Raw genomic sequence first — 21,777 nt, 5'->3', positions numbered from 1 at the left:
TTCCCTCTTCAGGCCCAATGATTGTCAAATCCAACTCATAAACAAGGACGAGAATTGAATATTACTTTGCATATTGATGTTATGAAGAACCAGAGTATATTATTGTTATTTTTGATTATTTGAGTTTGAAAGCAGAGATAGGTTGATTTCATTTTTTCAGTTCTGGAAAGGTCTGACTTTCTTTTAAAAAAAAAAGCATGCCGTTTTGAACAGACCATAAGCAACGAGTAAGAGTGCCAACATCCATTTTACATTTGGGGCACATTGAGGACAGTCCTGTCTTAAATTTCGCAAGCTGTTCTGGTGCCAAATGAGCCCTGTAGAGTACTTTCAGTTGCAGAGCCTGGGTCCTGTTACAAATCAAAATCTTCCTTATGTTCTCTGAAATATCCTGCCACACTTCTGATGAGATTTCCACCCCCAATTCTTGAGTCCAGATCTCAATCTCCTTCGAAACCTTACTTCCTAACAAGTGATAGAGGATGCTGACCGAGAGAGCAGCCGTAGACCAGAGCACTCTCCTTTCTATTTCCTACTTATAGGGACTAACCATCAATGTAGTCTTTTTTTTGTATAAAATCCTCAACCTGAAAATAACGAAAGAGGTCTCTCCTAAGTAGCTCAAATTTCTGACTCAGCTGTTCGAAAGACATCATGACCTCCCCATCAAATAAATCTCCCAAACAGGATACTCCTCTCGGCTTCCAGAACTTAAAGCCAGAGTCCAAAGTTCATCGACCCCGGCTGGAATCGCAACATTCCTACTATGGGAGTGAAAGGGGAAGTTTTTTGTCAGTTGCCCTCACCATGCCACATCATTCTCCATGCTTTAACTGTGTTAAGGACAATCAAGTTTCTACAATGGTCCATAACGGTTCTCATCTTGTCATTAAACAACAAATTGATGAGAGAGCATTTTGCCTGGGAGGCCTTAATGTCCAACCAGATTGATCACGAGTTCTGGCAGGCCCAGTCAGCCATATAGGATAATGAGGAACTCAATTGGTATTTCTTACTGTCCGAGAAATCCAAACCTCCCTTCTCCTGCAGGAGCTGCAATTTATCCAGCTTAATAAGAGGCTGCCTATGACACCATAAAAGATCTGAGCCAACTGTAAAACCTCTGTAGTGCTTACCTTGGTAGCCTCAAAGGGTACATTCCCATGTGATATTATAAGCGAGGAAGAACATTCATTTTAATCAGAGTTATTCCACCGAACCAGGATGTTGGAAGATCCTCCCAGCGCCAAAGGTTCTGCCTTATCTTCTCTAACAACTGCACAAAATTAGCTCTAATTAATTGATCAAAGACCAGGGTGATAAAAATGTCTAAATACAGGAAACCTCCCTGTGACCACATGAAAGGGAAACGGGTTCCATCCCCAAAATCAGATATAATAGTAAGGCCTCCCCACAGGCATGGCTTCCAACTTCATAAAATTAACTGTTTAAGAAGGACGGTAAGGACAAGCCAGGGAACTATAGACCAGTGAGACCGGTGAGCCTGACCTCGGTGGGTAAGTTGTTGGAGGGAATCATGAGGGACAGGATGTACATGTATTTGGAAAGGCAAGGACTGATCAGCGATAGTCAACATGGCTTCATGCGTGGGAAATTATGTCTCACAAACTTGATTGAGTTTTTTGAAGAAGTACCAAAGAGGATTGATGAGGGCGGAGCGGTAGATATGATCTATATGGACTTCAGTAAGGCATTCGACAAGGTTGCTCATGGGAGACTGATTAGCAAGGTTCGATCACATGGAATACAGGGAGACCTAGCCATTTGGATACAGAACTGGCTCAAAGGTAGAAGACAGAGGGTGGTGATGGAGGGTTGTTTTTCAGACTGGAGGCCTGTGACCAGTGGAGTGCCACAAGGATCGGTGCTGGGTCCTCTCCTTTTTGTCATTTACATAAGTGATTTGGATGTGAGCATAAGAGGTACAGTTAGTAAGTTTGAAGATGACACCAAAATTGGAGGTGCAGTGGACAGCGAAGAGGGTTACCTCAGATTACAACAGGATCTGGACTAGATGGGCCAATGGGCTGAGAAGTGGCAGATGGAGTTTAATTCAGATAAATGTGAGGTACTGCATTTTGGGAAAGCAAATCTTAGCATGAATTAATGGTAAGGTCCTAGGGAGTGTTGCTGAACAAAGAGACCTTGGAGTGCAGGTTCATAGCTGCAAGTGGAGTCGTAGGTAGATAGGATAGTGAAGAAGGCATTTGGTATGCTTTCCTTTATTGGTCAGAGTACTGAGTATAGGATTTGGGAGGTGATGTTGCAGCTGTACAGGACATTGGTTAGGCCAATGTTGGAATATTGCATGCAATTCTGGTCTCCTTCCTATCAAAACTTGAAAGAGTTCAGAAAAGATTTACAAGGATGTTGCCAGGGTTGGATTTTTTGAGCGAAAGGGAGAGGCTGAACAAGCTGGGTTTTTTTTCCTGGAGCATCGGAGGCTGAGGGGTGACTTTATAGATGTTTACAAAATTATGATGGGCATGGATAGGATAAATAGACAAAGTCTTTTCCCTGGGGTCGGGGAGTCCAGAACTAGAGGGCATAGGTTTAGGGTGAGAGGGGAAAGATATAAAAGAGACCTAAGGGGCAACTCTTTCACGCAGAGGGTGGTACGTGTATGGAATGAGCTGCCAGAGGAAGTGGTGGAGGCTGGTACAACTGCAACTTTTAAGAGGCATTTGGATGGGTATATGAATAGGAAGGGTTTGGAGGGATATGGGCCGGGTGCTGGCAGGTGGGACTAGATTGGGTTGGGATATCTGGTCGGCATGGACGGGTTGGATCGATGGGTCTGTTCCATGCTGTATGTCTCTATGGCTCTATGACCGGTACAGCTTAAGAGTAAAACTTCCTAAATGCGCAATAATCCTTTGGCATTGCAAGTGAGAGTACCAGCACTCTCTCTGATGGATGTGATAGATTGGGGGATATTCTTCTTTCCGGCCAAGTATGTTAGATATCTACATGGTTTATCACCATATTCAAATAACCTATGCTTCACAAAAAAGATTTCACTCTTTGCTGATTGGGTGAGTGCAGCATTCAAAGTAGCCCTAAGGGCTGTAATCTGCTGCAATTTGGTTACAGACGGTCTGTCAAAGTATGCTAGCTCAGCTGCCTTCAGGTGACTTTTGAGCAAATGTTGCTGATCTCCCCGCTGCTGTTTCCGGGTCGCAGAGTAAGAAATAATCAAACCCTTGGCAGTCTTCCAGAACACATTATTGGCCGGACCCAAATTAATGTCCCAAAAAATTTTAAATTCCCATGGAAAATACTCTAGAAACTTGCTCTCTTTCAGGAGGAAAGGGTCCACCTGCCAGTGCAGGGAGCCCATCCCGCTACCACCGGCCTTGACCTCCATATACACTGCCACATGATCGGAAACGGCTATGTTCCCTACTCTGCAAGATAGCACCAAATTCAAAAAGGTCAATGGGACAAAAAACATGTCAGTTCTGGTATAGCACTTATGTGGATTAGAAAAAAAAAGGTGAAATCCCCTACCTTCGGGGTGAAGCTATCTCCACACGTTCACCAACCCCAGTTCCCTGTTCAGGTCCACTAACTGCCTGGATTACAGGGACATACCTGCAAGACCCCTAAGCCTGTCCACTTCAGGGTCAATAATACGATTAAAGTCTCCTGTAGTTGTGTGACGCACCTAAGGGCCATCAACCTGGAGAGCGTATTTTAAAAATTTAAGGGTGTCCCGGGGAGAAGTATACATTCAATATCCCATATTCCTCTCCATGTATTAAAGCTTTAAGAATTATAAATCACCCATATTCATTCTTAATTTGACCTAGCATTTGAAATGGGAGATTCTTCCAGATGAGAATAGCAAATCCTCTACTTTTTGAATGAAAGGATGAGAAATACACCCAGCCGAACCCTCCCTGTTACAACCATGCTCCTTATCAGTTAAATGTGTTTCTTGTAGCAAGGCTACATTGACCCTCTCTTTTCTAAGGCTTGACAGTATCTTTTTTCTGTTAATTGTTGAATGACTCCCCTTAACATTCCAGGTGCACCATTTAAATGAATGGCGAGCCATAATCGTCTGAGACAATCCGTAACTCCCACCCCGGGAGGAAGAATCCCACTCATAATGGCACCGAGTGAAAACAATAAACAGTTCATATAAATTTAAAAATATAACTTCCAAAACTACCAAATCAAAACTTCTAACAGCTACTTCTACAACATACCAACATATAACACAAATGAAAGGAGATTCTCCCCCTTGCCCACGGGGGTGTGGGGAAGGAGGCACTGATACCGCCCATTAACCCCTCCATGACTCCTTCTAGCTGAAGCCATGCCCCTGCCCCAGACAACACAATGTAAGATAAAAAAACACATCTTATAACAAGAAAGTTAAAAGTGGGCACTCAACCCATCCCCTCCATACTGTAATCCTAGGCACTCCTGGTAGAACAAAAATATATATCCACTTCCCACTTCCTCCAACCCCTGCCCCCACCCACCCCACACCAAAAAAGAACAAAAGGAAATGATAAGCCAAAAAAAGGGCAATAAAGGATGATGGGAAGGGAGAGAGAAGGGAGAAGAGAAAGAAAAAGAAAAAACAAATTATGACCATGACATACGTCAAAAATAAGACGCCCCCCCCATGACAACCAGGTAAGCACCAGGCAGATTACAGGGAAAAAGCAAAATAAACATAATTGTCCATATCATTCAAGCCACTCTATCTATTTTAAAGCATCCAAAAAGTCCATTGCCTTTTCTGATGAGTCAAAATTGAACATGTACCCTCCGTGATTGAAACATAATATTGCCAGATAGCTTACAGAATACTGGATATTCAAGTCGCTTGCCTTTTTACCTCATCGAAGTCTTTCCTCTTATGAATCACGACTGAAGAAGAGTCTTGGAAGAGCATAATTTGTGATCCTTTGTATATCAGAGCCTGTGAATCCTTCCCCAGTTCTCTGGAGGCTTCCAGCATCATTTGTTTATCTCTATAGTGCTGGAGTTGCACTAGGACCAGGCGGGGGTGCTGGTCTGATCCGGTGGGCCTGCTTGACGTGTACCCGGCCTACCTCGACTTCCAGCCACAGAAACCGCGGGAGCCATTGCTCCAAGAAGCTGATGAGCTGGCCTTCATCCTCCCATTCAGGAAACCCCACCAGACGGATGTTCTTCTGACGACCTTGATTTTCGACCTGCTCATCCAAGGCCCATACCTGCCATTCCAAGGCCTGGACCTGACCTGCAGAGGATTCCGCCGCAGTTTCGGAAGTCACGGCCCGTTGCTCCACCACCCCAACACATTGCCTGAGACACTGGATCTCCTGGTCATGCTTCTGCAGCATGGCCGAGATCGGTTCAAGCCTGGCCTAGGTCTCCTCCATCAATAAATCAAACTTCTCTCAGAGTTTCACAAACTACGAGATTAGAGACTCCTCCACAGGTAAGTCCCCTGGGGTGATTGCGGAGACCGATGCTGTGGCCACGGGTGTGTCCATTGATGAGGGGGCGGGGGCGGTCCCTGCTTGTTACGATCCTTGTGTTCCCTTCCATTTGGTCATTTTCCTAATAATTTTAAACTGACACTGGACAATTCTAGGAGTCAAAAAATAATTATTACTATCACATTCGGTAATAAAGGGAAGGGTAAGTGCCCCACTTTATCTGGGTTCAGGTGCAGAGCTCAGCAGGGCACACCTACTGGGTCGCTGCCATCTTGAATCCACCATTATTTTATGTTTTTACTTAGATGTTCTTCTATTAAAAGTTTATCAGCAGCCTCACATGAATACATTCAGTGGCCAAATTGTAAAAATAAAAATTATTATCTATGAAGTTAGATTTCAGTCTGGGTTCAGGGTTGGTTAGTATTACCATCAGATGGGATAGCAACAAATGCAAGAAATCAGGGATGTATGAAATGCCAGAATAGGAGGAACACAGAATTCTCAGAGGGTTCCAAGACTGAATGAGGTTAACAAAACAAAGTTGTCTGAACTGTACAGGGATTTGAACAAAGGAAATCTGAATGGTTGGTGGACTGGAAGCCAATGTAGGTAAGCAATACATTTCCAGAACCAGAAAATAGTACAGGCATATGCTGCCCATAAAATTCAAAAGATGCAATAAATACTCACAGCTAGGTAATGATGTAAATGAACGATTTGTCTCTGTAGTAGGGGAATGAATCTGAGCTGTTTTTTCATTTATTGCGTTGATTGTACTTGTGACGGTAGAAGGAATGGAAATCTGGTCTTCATTATTAGGAAGAGCTGAAGCACAAAGACACACAATTGCTCTCATCAGGTTTTTCATTTAATAAGTAACAAAAATCATAATATTCTACAAATTGAGATCAAACTTTTAGAGAAAGAATTTTAATCCATGCCAGTTTCTTCATTTTTCATGAGTGCCACAATGTGAAGCTGTTGTTGCAAAGCCCAAACAAAACTGGATCTACAACTCATCTGCTTCAAAGCAGCATACTGTGTGTGGTTCCTGTGGGGGTAAGGCGAAGGGTGGGAGACTGTCATGGTGATACTAAGCAAAGGGAAATAATCCTAGCCACAGTGTCTTTATGGAAACATTCCAGTTCATTTGAACTCCACAGAAAACAAACAAGAAACAAATTTCCTTCCTTTCTTTGAATATTCAGTATTGTAGTTCCCTTTAGGACCCGGTTATTTGTGTGAACAAGAACAAGTTGCTGTCCATTATTTGGAAATTAAAATATTGTGAAAAAAAATCAGTTTTGTATTTGGCTTACTTGCAGAATGTGTAATAATTGTATTGATCTTAAGGTTGATAAAATAATAAGAACATATGAGTGTTACAGACTATTTAATCTATTTATGGTCTTGAGGTCCTTATGCAGATATTCATTTGATTATTCTTCCTGTTCCTTCTTGACACCTATGTCCTTTCTACACAATTTTACCTTAGATTTTAAGCTTTCATATTTCAGATCTTTTCATTTTTGTGTCTCAGTTCACTTGGACCTTCAAAAATCTTTTCGTCAAGTATATTTGTATAAAGGTCATAATATCCTGTAACAAACATCCTGATCTGTTCACCATAGATGCTGGAGATCACATCAGTTCAAGTCTAAATGAATCTTTATCAGAGCTGCAGTAATTTGATCCTAATCTGTTCATTATTTTTAAGTTTTGGGATTTGTGTTACATTGTCAAACACTGCATCCAAACATATTCTGGATTTAAATTATTAAGCATATTTATGAAACAATTAATAATTCATGATGCTCGAAACATTGCAACGTATGCAGTAGGGCGAGGGCTGCAGAACTTCCACTTACTGTATCTAATGTAAAAGAATAGCTAACAGATTAAACTAAGGTGGAACACATGCCTTAAGTCATTGATTCAATTTTTTTTACAGTCAGGCTATGTAGAGATAATATCAGAAAACATTTCTTCACAGAAAAGAGACAGAAAATCTAGAATTCTCTCCCCAAAAAAGTTGGTGAGACTAGGCCAAAAATTGAAAATTACTAAACTAAGATTGATAGCTTTTTATTAGATAAAGGTGCTCAGGGTTATGGAATGAGAATGAACAGTTGGAGTTAAGATTTAGAGCAATGGCAGATGGTGTTCAATCTGGGCAAATGCGAGGTGATGCATTTAAGAATATCCAATTCAAGAGTGAACTATACAGTAAATGGAGAAGTCCTGGGGAACATTGACGTACAGAGAGTTTGGGGTGTTCAGGTCCATTATTCCGTGAATGTCGCAATGCAGGTCAGTAGAGTGGTCAAGAAGCATACGGCATGGTTTCATTAAATGGGGTACCGAGTACAAGAGTTGGCAGGTCATGTTACAGTTGTATAAGTCTTTGGTTCGGCCACATTCGGAATACTGCGCACAGTTCTGGTCGCCACGTTACCAAAAGGATGTGGATGTTTTGAAGAGGGTGCAGTGGAAGTTCACCAGGATGCTGGTATGGAGGGTGCTAGCTATGAGGAATGGTTGAGTAAATTAGGATTATTTTCATTGGAAAGAAGGAGGTTGAGGGGTGACCTGATTGAGGCCTATAAAATCACAAGAGGTATAGACAGGGTGAATAGCAAGAAACTTTTTCCCGGCGTGGAGGATTCAATTACTAGAGGTCACGAGTTCAAAGTGAGAGGGGAAAAATTTAGGGGAAATATACGGGGAAAGTTCTTCATGTAGAGGGTGGTGGGTGCCTGGACTGCATTGCCAACGGAGGTGGTAGGGGCGGGAATGATAGTATCATTTGAGATGTATCTAGACAGATACATGAATGGCAGGGAGCAAAGGGATATAGATTCTTCGAAAATAGGCGGCAGGTTTAGACAGAGAATCTGGATCAGCACAGGCGGGGAAGGCTGAAGAGCCTGTTCCTGTGCTGTAATTTTCTTTGTTCGTTGTTCTTTGTTCAATCATGTTCTAGTTCAATATCAAATCAGGACTGAGGGATGGAATGGCCTAATTATAGATCTTATGGTTCTAAGAACTAAAAAAGGGAAATGTTCCCAATATAGGTCAGTAAATACAAGGAGATTGGGAAAACAGAACAGGCATATGCTGCTCATAAAACTTAAATGATGCAATGAATACAGCTAGATAAGGATGTAAACAAAAGGTTTGTGTCTGTACCATCTGCAGTAATGGAGTGAGTCCGAACTGTTGTTTCGTATACTGTGCTGATTATAGTTGCGACAGTAGAAGGAATGGGAAGCTTTAACTCATCATCAGGAACAGCTGATACACAAAGACACCCAATTGCTCTGATTAGGTTTTTCATTCAATGAGAGATTGTAATCACAACATTTTACAAACTTTTTACAAATTAGTCAGTTGGGAACAGAGAATTTTGGAAAATCAGTCTCTACTTTAGTAAAGGAATGCAGCTGATCTTTCTTACATAATTTAAATGAATGCTATTCCAGGAATCTTGAATCTGAGTCATAACAAAATACAGTGTATTGAACAACTTACAATGTCGTATTAATAAGGGCTATCCACTTTGAACATAAAACAAAAATGAAGATTATGCTTTCAGGTTACCCTGTTGACCAGTCATTGAGCACGTTAAAAGTTAAAATAACCGTGAGTCATTCCATCACGAAGCACAAAGGTAAATGTGGAAAAAAATACAGGACAGACTGGGAAAAATCAAACTATCCTTACCACTACTGGTACACCTAGGGATTTGACTGGTAACATTTCCATTGCTTCAACAGTTTAATATTCTACTGAGATCAGCAAGCATTGGCAACTTGTTAATTTTTACAAGACATGAAAGGGCTTTAGCATATGGAATGTATATAAGTATAGCCATGGTATCAAAGCTGTATTTTAAGAATGGAAAATCATTATTATAGACCACTTACAGTGAGGAAATTGCCAAGTTTAGGGAAAATGAACACTCCCTGAGACATCTGTGTACAATATTTCTTAAAACAAGAATTAATTCCACTTACTGGAAAAAGTGTGAGGACATTTTTCAGTGCTATAAACACCACATATAATTCATAGCATTCAGTTTAAAGCTGTTGAGAGATTTCTCCACTTGTCAACACAATATACCACATTGGATATCCATCATGGGCTGAAATGCTAAACTTGTGTCACCAAGAATGGAACGAGATAGGTGTGGAATTTGACACAGCCAACTGATGTGCAAATTTATTCACACCACACTGCCCCAGGTCAGAATCCCACAGCTGGAAGGAATTGTTGATGGAGTGGTAGAATCATCTGATCCTGGTGGTAGGTAGTCTTTTGAGACTCTGTAAAGACCTAATAAGTCAGATTGTCAGAGACAGGATAGAAATGTATATGCCGCCTCCAAGACTCTCCAAGGCATTAGGTATTGTGCCTGAAAGAATGGCCTCCCAGTGGCAGAATGAAAGAGCAGAGTTTCAAGACACGGTGAAATCCTTCCTATCTGAAAACAAAAAATACTGCAAATCATAGCAGATCAGGCAGCAGCTATGGACAGAGAGCAAGCTGATGTTTCGAGTCTAGATGAGTAGATACTCTTTACACAATCGAAAGGGTGAAGTCTGCTCCCCACATACTGCGTCAATGGTTAAAATTAGTTGGATGATGTTCTGTTTTCCAAAGACGAGAATGTTCCATCACATGAAGCATATTACCTGTTTGTTATTAAAACTTAGATCAATCTTATGTTTAATTCCTTCCCTGGGACTTTAGCTGTTTGGAATGTCTTTGTCAGTTTCAAGGTGGAGGTAAGAACCACCCACACATTAGAATTGTCTTGTATCTGTAACATTTTGAGACTGACTACCAGAGTGTCTCAGCTGTATAAACCACACTACAGATTTTAATATGTTCCTAACAGATTTCATCAGATGTTATTCATGATAAGCAACAGGGTGTTAGATTTCATAATAATGTGGGCACACTGCCATGTCATACACAGGAATTTCGTGGATTACATTTAAGCTGAAACTTCCATCAGTATGGGCTCTCTATTGGTCCAATAGGAACATACAGCCACATTTGCTGCAGAGTTCACTTTTACACTGAAGTGTAAAAGTTGCCAAAAAAGCAAGCACAAATCCAACAGCGGCAACTAGGTTGAGAGTGAGTTCGCTTCTAGCTCTGCTGTGATTTTACCACAGCTTCTCCCGTTAGTGTAAAGAAATGGGATCTGCCTTTGACAAAAGCTAATTCCATCTGCTCAGTTCTTCAGAATATGTAGGGAGTATAAAGGTTCATGTCAAGACTGACAGCACATCAGATAAATACAGTGCAAGACTCACCAGCCTTCAAGCTCCAAAAATTATGGTTAGGCCCATATCAGATTACTACAATCTAAATGCTTGAACCCAAACCTGGATTGGTGGTTATTCTCATAAATCCAAGAAACTCATGTGAGCGATGGTTCAGTGGGGCAATGTAAACAGTCCGAGCACAGTCTGAAAATGAGGGCTAGATTGCTCAGGAGAGATATCAGGAAGCAATTCTACACACAAAGTGGTAGAAATTTTAAACTCTCTTCCACAAATGGCAGTTGATGTTAAATCAGTTGTTCGTTTTAAATCTGAGGGAGATAATTTTTTTATTAAGCAAAAGTGCTAAGGGATATAGATCAAAGGCAGATATGCGGAGTTAGGCTAGTTAAAGATCTCATTAAATGATGGAACAGGCTTGAGGGACTGAAAGGTCTACTCCATTTCCTATGTTCTTACTTTGAATATTCGGTTGAGGGGTTTTGCTGAATATATCTAGGAAACAGAAGAAGTTTGAGACGATGACATTTCAGTATGAAATGTCTGAAAATTACCTACACTGGTATTTCCTTAGAAAAAAAATGACAATGCCAGTGAACTCAATGGAATGCAAACTTGGAAAAGGTGTATCTTAAGACAGTTCACAGCCCCTTTACGTTATCACCGAAAGTTACAATTAACCTCATTGGGTTGTGATTTCTTGCTGTTTTAGGAATGTGATTTTATTCATTGTGATGTTCAAGTGGAATGGAAGAACACGATAGAACACATTTGAGGGAATGTAGTCAGTTTGTTTTTCTCTGCTCTTGCATTAGTACCTGTTGCCAACTGAGATGTGCTAGGAATATGGTTCAGGATGTGCATAAAAAACTCAAAGTATAAATAGCCACTGTAACTCAAAACTGGGCATCTGGGAACACTTGCTCACAACTTCTCAATTGCAAGGATTTCCCAATGTTGCCATATGTGGCCCATTCTCCTGCATTAGGGAGAACCATCTTCACTTAACCTGGAAGTTGAAAATCAACTGTGTTTGTAGGGACATGATATGCAAATTTTTAGATTAAAGGGGAGAAACCGTTCACAACATCACTCTCGTCCTGATGGCCACCTTCCTGGGAGGCTTCATCATGACTGTATGGAGATGCTTGGTACACAAACACCAAATGTCACTCTGTGTTGAGGTACTATCTGCCCCAAGTGTTGTGAAGGATGAGTCTAGCTAGACTTCCCCAGAACTCTCTAAGCTGTTGGCCAGTAGCCATAACACCTGTCCCTCATGAAAAACTTCATGAAGAGCACATCTTCCCTCCTTGTCTATCAGGAGTGTTCTGTGCAATACATCCTCGAGGTGAATCTTTTTGCAATGATTAATGTCCAAACTTTGAATGTCAGACGATTATTTTGATTGCCTCAAATAGTGAAACAAAACATCCCTATATTGATTGATAACTTTGTCCCTTTACAGATGTCCCTTTACTTCATGAAGTGTCAATGTTTCATTCTTGTTTGAATTTGCTGCTTGTATGACAATGACATAATCTCAGCAGTGAATGGGAACATTGCACTGACACTTAAGTCAGACACAGGTCTTTAACAAACTTGACAATATTGGCAATGTATCAATTAGATAACACAATTCAAACACACTGCTCCGGCCAGTGAATTGAGGATGTGAATTTGTTAATGGAGATTGATATGCCCCTGTACACATTGTTTTAATATTTGGCAGTTGTTCCCTTTTCATGGAAGACCAAGCAATTAAAGCAAGCTTAAAACTACAACTTTGCTCAGAAATTGCTGGATGTTACTTCAAGATCTGCAATCCTGCCTAATTTCATCCTCCCTCCCTAAGTAAGCAGTGCTCAGTCTAATTATACCACTACCCCTGGTATGGGTCAACTAAGTCAGTAAAAGCAGGCATTTTCCTGTCTTCATTTTTCAATCACTCCATGGAGTTACATGCACATTGTCAGGTGCCTAGTGAATTATGATAGGTATGCTGATCTTAAACAAGATTAGAACAGGAAAAGAGGATATAAATGGAAGTATAAACTCAGATTAATTCCTCCCAGCTCAATATCCTGACTGTATTAGATTAGATTAGATTAGATTAGATTAGATTAGATTACTTACAGTGTGGAAACAGGCCCTTCGGCCCAACAAGTCCACACCGACCCGCCGAAGCGTAACCCACCCATACCCCTACATTTACCCCTTTACCTAACACTACGGGCAATTTAGCATGGCCAATTCACCTGACTTGCACATCTTTGTGACTGTGGGAGGAAACCGGAGCCCCCGGAGGAAACCCACGCAGACACGGGGAGAACGTGCAAACTCCACACAGTCAGTCGCCTGAGTCGGGAATTGAACCCGGGTCTCTGGCGCTGCGAGTTCTGATGTGAATCCTTACCAAGAAACAAGGTTATTTACTTACGGTCACAGAATTGAAAACTCTTGCTCCATCCAAAACTGGTGCACAGGATCTGACGTTTGCCAAGCAATTGATAGCTGGAACAGGAAGAGAAAGATAAATGAAATTTCCCTGAACAAATAGAAGAAATTGATTAGGATCCTTCTTCAGCTCTGGTTTAATACATAAGCAACCTAGTTAGGGACGCAAAGTTCAGTTTTTGCTTCAGTTTTTGACTTCGGTTTCTATGGTTTCAATGCTAAGCATTTGCCACAAAGTTTACATTAAACAGCAAATTGATTGTTAACAGAGGTGTCTTTGGATGTAGCAACAACATTAGAATCCGCATAACTGAAGTGTCTTGTGCCTGGAACCGTTTCTATGGAACTTCTTCTGCACTCTCTCCAATCTATTCACATTCTTCCTGTAGTGTGATCTCCGGAACTGCACACAATACTACAACTGAGGTCTAACCAGTATCTTATATTGGTTCATCATAAACTCCCTGTTCTTGTACTTTATGTTCCTATTTATGAAGCCAGGAAAACTGTACTATCTATAAACTGCTCTTTCTATCTGTCCTGCAATTTGTAATGACTTACATATATTCAGGTATCTGCTCCTGCACTCCCCTTCAGATTAGCACCCTTTGTTTTATACTGTCTCTCCATGTTGTCTACACCAAAATGCATCACTCGACAATTCTCCACAGGGAACTGGTCATCGTTTCATAGTATTCATAGTAATAGAAGCAGGAGTAGGACATTTGGCCCGTCGAGCCTGCACTGCCATTCTTTAAGGTTATGGCTGATCTATCCATTGTCTCAGGTCCTCCTATCTGCATTATCCCCTTAACCCTTAATTCCCTTACCATGCAAAAATCTATCCAACTGTGTCTTGAATATATTTAATGAAGCTGCCTCTAATGCTTTCTTGGACAGAGAATTCCATAGATTCACTACTCTCTAGGAAAAGCAGCTCATCCCCATCTCTGTCCTAAATCTACACATAGAGATGTACAGCATGCAAACAGACCTTTCGGTCTAACCCGTCCATGCCGACTAAATATCGCAACACAATCTAATCCCACCTGCCAGCACCCGGTCCATAGTCCTCCAAACCCTTCCTATTCATATATCCATCCAGATGCCTTTTAAATGTTGCAATTGTACCAGCCTCCACCACATCCTCTGGCAGCTCATTCCATACAAGTACCACCCTCTGCGTGAAGAGGTTGCCCCTTAGGTCTCTTTTATATCTTTCCTCTCTTACCCTAAAGCTATGCCCTCTAGTTCTGGGCTCCACCATCCCAGGGAAAAGACTTTGACTATTCATTCTATCCATGCCCCTCATAATTTTGTAAACATCTATAAGGTCACCCCTCAGCCCCCCGACGCTCCAGGGAAAACAGCCCCAGCCTGTTCAGCCTCTCTCGATAGCTCAAATCCTCCAACCCTGGTAACATCCTCGTAAATCTTTTCTGAACCCTTTCAAGTTTCACAACGTCTTTCCAATTGGAAGGAGACCAGAATTGCAAGCAATATTCCAACAGTGGCCTAACCAATATCCTGTACAGCCGCAACATGACCTCCCAACTCCTGTACTCAATACTCTGACCAATAAAGGAAAGCATACCAAATGCCTTCTTCACTATCCTATCTACCTGCGACTTTTAAGGAGCTATGAAACTGCACTCCAAGGTCTCTTTGTTCAGCAACACTCCCAAGGACCTTACCATTAAGTGTACAAGTCCTGCTAAGATTTGCTTTTCCAAAATGCAGCATCTCACATCTATCTGAATTAAACGCCATCTGCCACTTCTCAGCCCATTAGCCCATCTGATCAAGATCTCATTGTAATATGAGGTAACCCTCTTCGCTGTCCACTACACCTCCATTTTTGGTGTATCCAAATGGCTACTTCTCCCTGCATTCTGTGAGATCTAACCTTGCTAATCAGTCTCCCATGGGGAACCTTGTTGAATGCCTGCCTGAAGTCCATATAGATCACATCTACTGCTCTGCCTCATCAGTCCTCTTTGTTACTTCTTCAAAAAACTCAATCAAGTTTGTGAGACATGATTTCCCAGACACAAAGCCATATTGACTATCCCTAATCGGTCCTTGCCTTTCCAAATACATCTACATCCTGTCCCCCAGGATTCCCTCCAACAACTTGCCCACCACCGAGGTCAGGCTCACCAGTCTATAGTTCCCTGCCTTGTCCTTACCACCCTTCTTAAACAGTGGCACCACGTTAGCCAACCTACAGTCTTCCAGCGCTTCACCTGTGACTATCGACGATACAGATATCTTAGCAAGAGGCCCAGCAATCACTTCCCTAGTTTCCCACAGAGTTCTAGGGTATATCTGATCAGGTACTGGGGATTTATCCACCTTTATACATTTCAAGACATCCAGCACTCTGTATTATGGACATTTTTCAAGATGTCACCATCTATTTCCCGACATTCTATATCTTCCATATCCTTTTCCACAGTAAATACTGATGCAAAATACTCATATTGTGTCTCCCCCATTTTCTGTGGCTCCACACAAAGGCCACCTTGCTAATCTTTGAGGGATCCTATTCTCTCCCTAGTTACCCTTTTGTCCTTAATGTATTTGTAAAAACCCTTCTATTTTCCAAAGCTATCTCATGACCCTTTTTGCTCTCCTGATTTCCCTCTTAAGTATACTCCTACTTTCTTTATACTCTTCTAAGGATTTACTCGATCTATCCTGTATATACCTGACATATGCTTACTTGTTTTTCTTAACCAAACCCTCAATTTCTTTAGTCATCCAGCATTCCCTATACCAACCAGCCTTTCCTTTCATCCTAACAGCAATATACTTTCTCTGGATTCTCGTTATCTCATTTCTGAAGGCTTCCCATTTTCCAGCCATCCCTTTACCTGCGAACATTTGGCCTCAATCAGCTTTTGAAAATCCTTGCCTAATACCATCAAAATTGGCCTTTCTCCAATTTAGAACTTCAACTTTTAGATCTGGTCTATCCTTTCCCATCATTATTTTAAATCTAATAGAGTTATGATCACTGGGCCCAAAGTGCTCCCCCAGTGACACCTCAGTCACCTGCCCTGCCTTATTTCCTAAGAGTAGGTCAAGCTTTGCACCTTCTCTAGTAGGTAAATCCACATACTGAATCAGAAAATTGTCTTGTACATGTTTGACAAATTCCTCTCCTCTAAACCCTTAACACTATGGCAGACCCAGTCTATGTTTGGAAAGTTAAAATGCCCTACCATAACCACCCTATTATTCTTCCAGATAGCTGAGATCTCCTTACAAATTTGTTTCTTAATTTCCCTCTGACTATTAGGGGGTCTATAATACAATCTCAATAAAGTGATGATCCCTTTCTTATTTCTCAGTTCCACCCAAGTAACTTCCCTGGATGTATTTCCAGGAATATCCTCCGTCAGTACGGCTGTAATGCTATCCCTTATCAAAAATGCCACTCCCCCTCCTCTTGCCTCCCTTTCTATCCTTCCTGTAGCATTTGTATCCTGGAACATTAAGCTGCCAGTCCTGTCCATCCCTGAGCCATGTTTCAGTAATTGCTATTATATCCCAATCCCTGGGATATAACTCAGGGCATGTTCCTAACCATGCCCTGAGTTCATCTGCCTTCCCTGTTCGGCCCCTTGCATTGAAATAAATGCAGTTTAATTTATTAGTCTTACCTTGTCCCTGGCTGTCCTGACTGTTTGACTCGCTTCTGTTCTCAACTGTACCAGTCTCAGATTAATCTCTTCCCTCACTATCTCCCTGGGTTCCCCCCCCCATTCCACTTTACTGATTTAAATCCTCCCGAGCAGCTCTAGCAAATCTCCCTGCCAGTATATTTGTCCCCTTCCAATTTAGGTGCAATCAGTCTTTCTTGTACAGGTCACTTCTACCCCAAAAGAGATTCCAATGATCCAAAAATGTGAATCTTTCTCCCATATACCAGTTCCTCAGCCATGCATTCATCTGCTCTATCCTTCTATTCCTGTTCTCACTAGCTCGTATCACTGGGAGTAATCCAGTTATTACTACTCTTGAGGACCTTCTTTTTAAATTCCTGCCTAACTCTCTGTAATCTCCCTTCAGAATCTCAATCTTTTCCCTTCCTATGTCATTGGTTCCAATGGACAATGACCTCTTGCTGGCTCCTCTCCCCCTTGAGAACATTCTGCACCCTCTCTGAGACATCCTTGATCTTGGAACCTGGGAAGCAACACATCATTCTGATTTTTCACTGCTGTCCACAGAAACGTTTGTCTGTACCTTGGACTCGAGAGTCCCCTCACACAATTGATCTCTTGGAACCCAATGTACCCCTCTTGCATTAGAGCCAGTCTCAATTCCAGAAACTTGGCTGTTCGTGCTACATTCCCCTGAGAATCCATCACCCCCTACATTTTCCAAAACAGCATACTTATTTGAAATGGGGATAGCCACAGAAGACTCCTGTACTAACTGCCTACCTCTCTTACCTTTCCTGGAGTTAACCCATCTATGTGACTGTATCTGCTACTTTTCTATAACCGCCATCCATCACATACCGTTGCATTTGCAAATTCCTCATTGCTTCTAACTGTGTCTCCAACCAATCCATTCGATATGATTGGATTTGCAACCAACAGCATTTATTGCAGATATAATCCACAATAACCTGTAAACTCTCCTTAAACTCCCACATCTGACAAGAAGCGCTTATCACTCTACTAAAGGCCATTTTTGCTCCTTCACAATCTACAGACCCAGAAAATAACGCTGTCTTATTCTTCTACAAAACACTGCCTCAGGTTAACTTTAATAGTTATAACTTAAGTTTTAAGTTTAATCAAGAGACATATCTCAAATAACATACAATCAAGAAAGAACCCACTCTACTCACTTCTGCAGACTTTCTGTAGGCCACATTTAAAACTATTCACTTATCTGTTTCTGTGCTGTGACTTCGCCCAAACAGTTTCTCCAAGATCAGTTATAGATTTTGATTGTTAATTTTCCCAGACGCACTCCGATGTCCAGCGGTACATGAATTCAAAACAGCAAAAGCAGTAGCTGTGCAGGTTCACTGTGGTGTCAGTTTCTTTGTCTCTCTCTCTCTCTCTCTCTCTCCTGCACTGACCTCACCATGTGCTTCCTTTGTCTGTACCTCTCCCTTCTTAAAACTGCTGTTGTTTTGACTTTCTTTTTCCAAAGTTCCAAAACAATGCAACAGCATATGAAACAGTAATTGCTGCTCCTGGAATTCAAGGAAATCACCTCCAACACCTAAAATAGCTCAAAAAAAGGAACAGCTGTTACAGCCAGAAATTTTTCCCATCCTCCATCTTGGATTACCCAGAATCCTTCTTCCTAATCTTGAGACTATGTCCCCTCACGTGGTTTCACGCACCTGCAGAAACAACTTGCCCACCTTTATCTTATCTGTCCTTTCATAGTTTTATATGTTTCTATAAGATCCCCACTCAATCTTCTAAATTCTTGAAAGTACAGTCACAGGGAGCCCAACCTCTCCTCATAGGGTAAGCCCCTTATCTCTGAAATCCACCTGCTGAGCCCGCAAAGTCAGTATATCCTTCCTCAAGTTAGGACACCAGAAATGCACACAGTATTCCAGGTGTGGCCTCACCCAACATCTTATAGAATTGCAGCAGAACTTCCCTGCTCTTACATTTAATCCCTCTAGCAATGAAAGCCAATATCCCATTTGCCTTCCTGATTACCTATTGCGCCTGCAAATCAACTTTTAGCAATTCACATACGAGCACTCCTAAGTCCCTCTGCACAACAGCATGCCGCAATCTTTCACCAATTAAAAAATACCCTGACCTCCTATTTTTACTTCCGAAGTGGATAACCTCACATTTACCAACATTGTACTCCATCTATCAGACACATGCCCAATCACTTAATATATATAAATCTTTCTGCAGACCCGCCACATCCTCTACACATTTTGTCTTTCCACTCAATTTAATGTCATCAGCAAACTTGGATACATTACACCCAGTCTCCTCTTCCAAATCATTTATATACATCAACACCAGAACCAACACCGACCACAGAATCATAGAGATGTACAGCATGGAAGCAGACCCTTCGGTCCAACCTGTCCATGCCGACCACATCACCACACTCACCACTGATCTCCAAACGGGGAAACATCCATTTATCCCTTTTGTAGGAAGTGGGAGGATTGAAAGGAGAAGTTGTTGAAGGTAAGGACCAGTTCTGCCAATCAAGCAATGGTGTCAGTGGAGAGGAACTGAGTGGGTCAGTAGGAGAGGAAGAAACAGAGCTTTTTGGCCTTCCTTGGAGGTTCCCCCATCCTTACGGGGGATGCTGGTATAGAGTGACTGGATGTGCATGGTGAGGATGAGATGTTGAGGCCGGGGAATTAGAAGTCATGGAGGATGTATGTAGGGAATCTTTGGATCAAGGAGGCCAGGACACAATTGAGATAAGCAAAGTTAAGTTCAGTGGGGCAGGAGAAGGCGGAGACAATCAGGTCGTTTGGGAATTTTTGGAAAGAGATAGAACTGGGCTGTGTGGGGTTGGGGGACTATGAGGTTGGAGGCTAAGGGTGGAAGATCACCTGAGATGATGAGACTGTGGATGGTCTCAAAGATGACAGTTTGGCGAAGGGAGCAGAGGTCTTGGCCAAGGAGGCAGTAGGAGGAGATGTCAGCCAGTGAGTTCATTATCTTCTTCTGGAGTCATGGGGCAGAATTAAATACAGCCAGATACACTGGGAAACAGTTAATAGAAACAGACCCAACTAATTGAGGGAGAGGACCCATGTCAGCTTCCTGATGGAGGCAAAACTTCCGTAATTAAGCTGGATTCCAGAATCAATGATGTGGGCTTCACAGTCACTGGAGATGGGATCAATTATGTCCAATAAACAGGCCAATTGACAGCTAAGAACCCACTGCAATTCAGTGGTAACTCAGGATATACAGGGGTACTGCAGTTATTCCACATCTCTCCCAAAAGCTACTCAACATGACCTTGTTGGGTTTGACGACAGCTTCCTGCAGGAGGTGGTCCCTTGTTGTCAGGCACTCACTGCCCAATCAAGGGTGCCGGCATCAGATAGGTCAAGGCCACTCCTCTCCCTACCTGTTATCCTTCCTTCCAGCCCATGATCCCCATCAGATGACCCTCGTCCTGCCCATTTCTCACCAGTACTCAACTCACGCAATTAAAATATCCTTGCAGAATTTGACATGTTATTCCATAATATAAATATAAACTGCTACCTCTAAGTGGAACTCAATAATTAAATATCATGACAAACTGAATGAATTTTATGTGTATTTGCCAAATTTTGCTGAGCCTCATTCTGGCCTCACTCATCTCTGGCTTTGGATCTTCCTTTGATGCGAATGATGGTATGCCCTCCAGCTGACACAGCTCCCACCTAAGCTTCAACATGAGGAGCAGTTGGCCTCTGATTTGTTGACACTCTCAAAGGCACAGTCTATGCCACCAGAGACTTCAATTATGCAAGAAGCTCATCAGAGTGCTCAATTAGTGCTCAATTACCACTAAATACCATTGGAGGTTCCCCCACAGAATGGTCAAAGCCAGTAGTAGATGAGACCCTGTCAACGCAACAAAATATCAGTCATAGAGTCTTTATGGTACAGAAAGAAGCTACTTCACTGTTAAGGCCTGCTGCCTGTCTGTAGGATCATCCAGTTACTGCTACACCCCAACTTTATTCCCATGATCCATACATAGTATTATATTCTGTCGTGAACATGTCTACCCATATATATATCCACTAACCTGAGCAGGCCACCACATACAGTCTCAGTAATCACAATGTCAATTACAATGTAGCCATCCCTGATCAGTTATGTGAATTTGTGATACTGTGAGTTAATGCTTACCCTTTATTGCAATGGTAAGTTGCTGAGCTCCCAAATGTTTGACCACTAATAGTGTAGTAACCATTTTGTAAATCATTTGGAGGACCACAAAGTTTAGCTGTGTAAAACATAGATAAAGAGACATTTTAAACATCACTTCAATGTTTACACTGATCCCAATAATATGAAGTATCTCTCATCTCTCAGACCTATGTAACTAAATTTCTTTACATATGTTGAAACATTAATTTATAATATAAATAGAAACCACTAAAGAATGGACTCAATAATTAAATATCACAACTAAAATTGACCGTATTTTACATGTATTTGCTAAATAACAATTTTTGATGATTTGACACATGACTCAGTTAATTTATGCTATCCTTAAGAAAAAGAACCTTGTATTTATATAGCAGTTTACATGACTTCAGGATGTTTCTGGATGTTTCAAAATAAGTTAAATATGATGAAGCATATTTATTATTCTGATGTGGAGAAATAAAGCAGTACAATTACAAAAAATAACCTTGCAATAAATAACAGATAATTAGTTTTCTTTTGTGATGTTGGTTAATGGAAAAGTGTTGGTCAAGACAACAGGGAACACTTTGCCATAGCACTTTTTACAATTAACTGAAAGGGCTAATGTGGCTTGGGGTTAAGGTCTCATTCAAATGACAACACCTCCAATAGTGC

At 41.6% G+C, this 21,777-nt stretch overlaps 1 protein-coding gene across 2 annotated transcripts in view; it reads right to left on the bottom strand.

Moving 5' to 3' along the window:
- Window positions 1–21,777, bottom strand: part of LOC122563178 (complement decay-accelerating factor-like) — a 45,741-nt gene that overhangs the window by 8,090 nt on the left and 15,874 nt on the right. For both annotated transcript variants that reach the window (XM_087973568.1, XM_043716693.2), the window contains exons 3-5: window positions 21,100–21,196; window positions 13,203–13,276; window positions 6,159–6,293 (exon numbers count right to left, since the gene is read on the bottom strand). In XM_087973568.1, coding sequence (XP_087829694.1) covers window positions 6,159–6,293; window positions 13,203–13,276; window positions 21,100–21,196 — 306 coding nt within the window. The remainder of the gene's footprint in view (window positions 1–6,158; window positions 6,294–13,202; window positions 13,277–21,099; window positions 21,197–21,777) is intronic.

Source organism: Chiloscyllium plagiosum, unplaced genomic scaffold (assembly GCF_037043375.1).
Source record: "Chiloscyllium plagiosum isolate Xiang-an unplaced genomic scaffold, Cpla_swu_hap1 HiC_scaffold_26, whole genome shotgun sequence".
Lineage (NCBI taxonomy): Eukaryota > Metazoa > Chordata > Chondrichthyes > Orectolobiformes > Hemiscylliidae > Chiloscyllium > Chiloscyllium plagiosum.
Note: the sequence above shows the minus strand (reverse complement) of the source record. Positions and strands in the feature narration are given on the sequence as shown.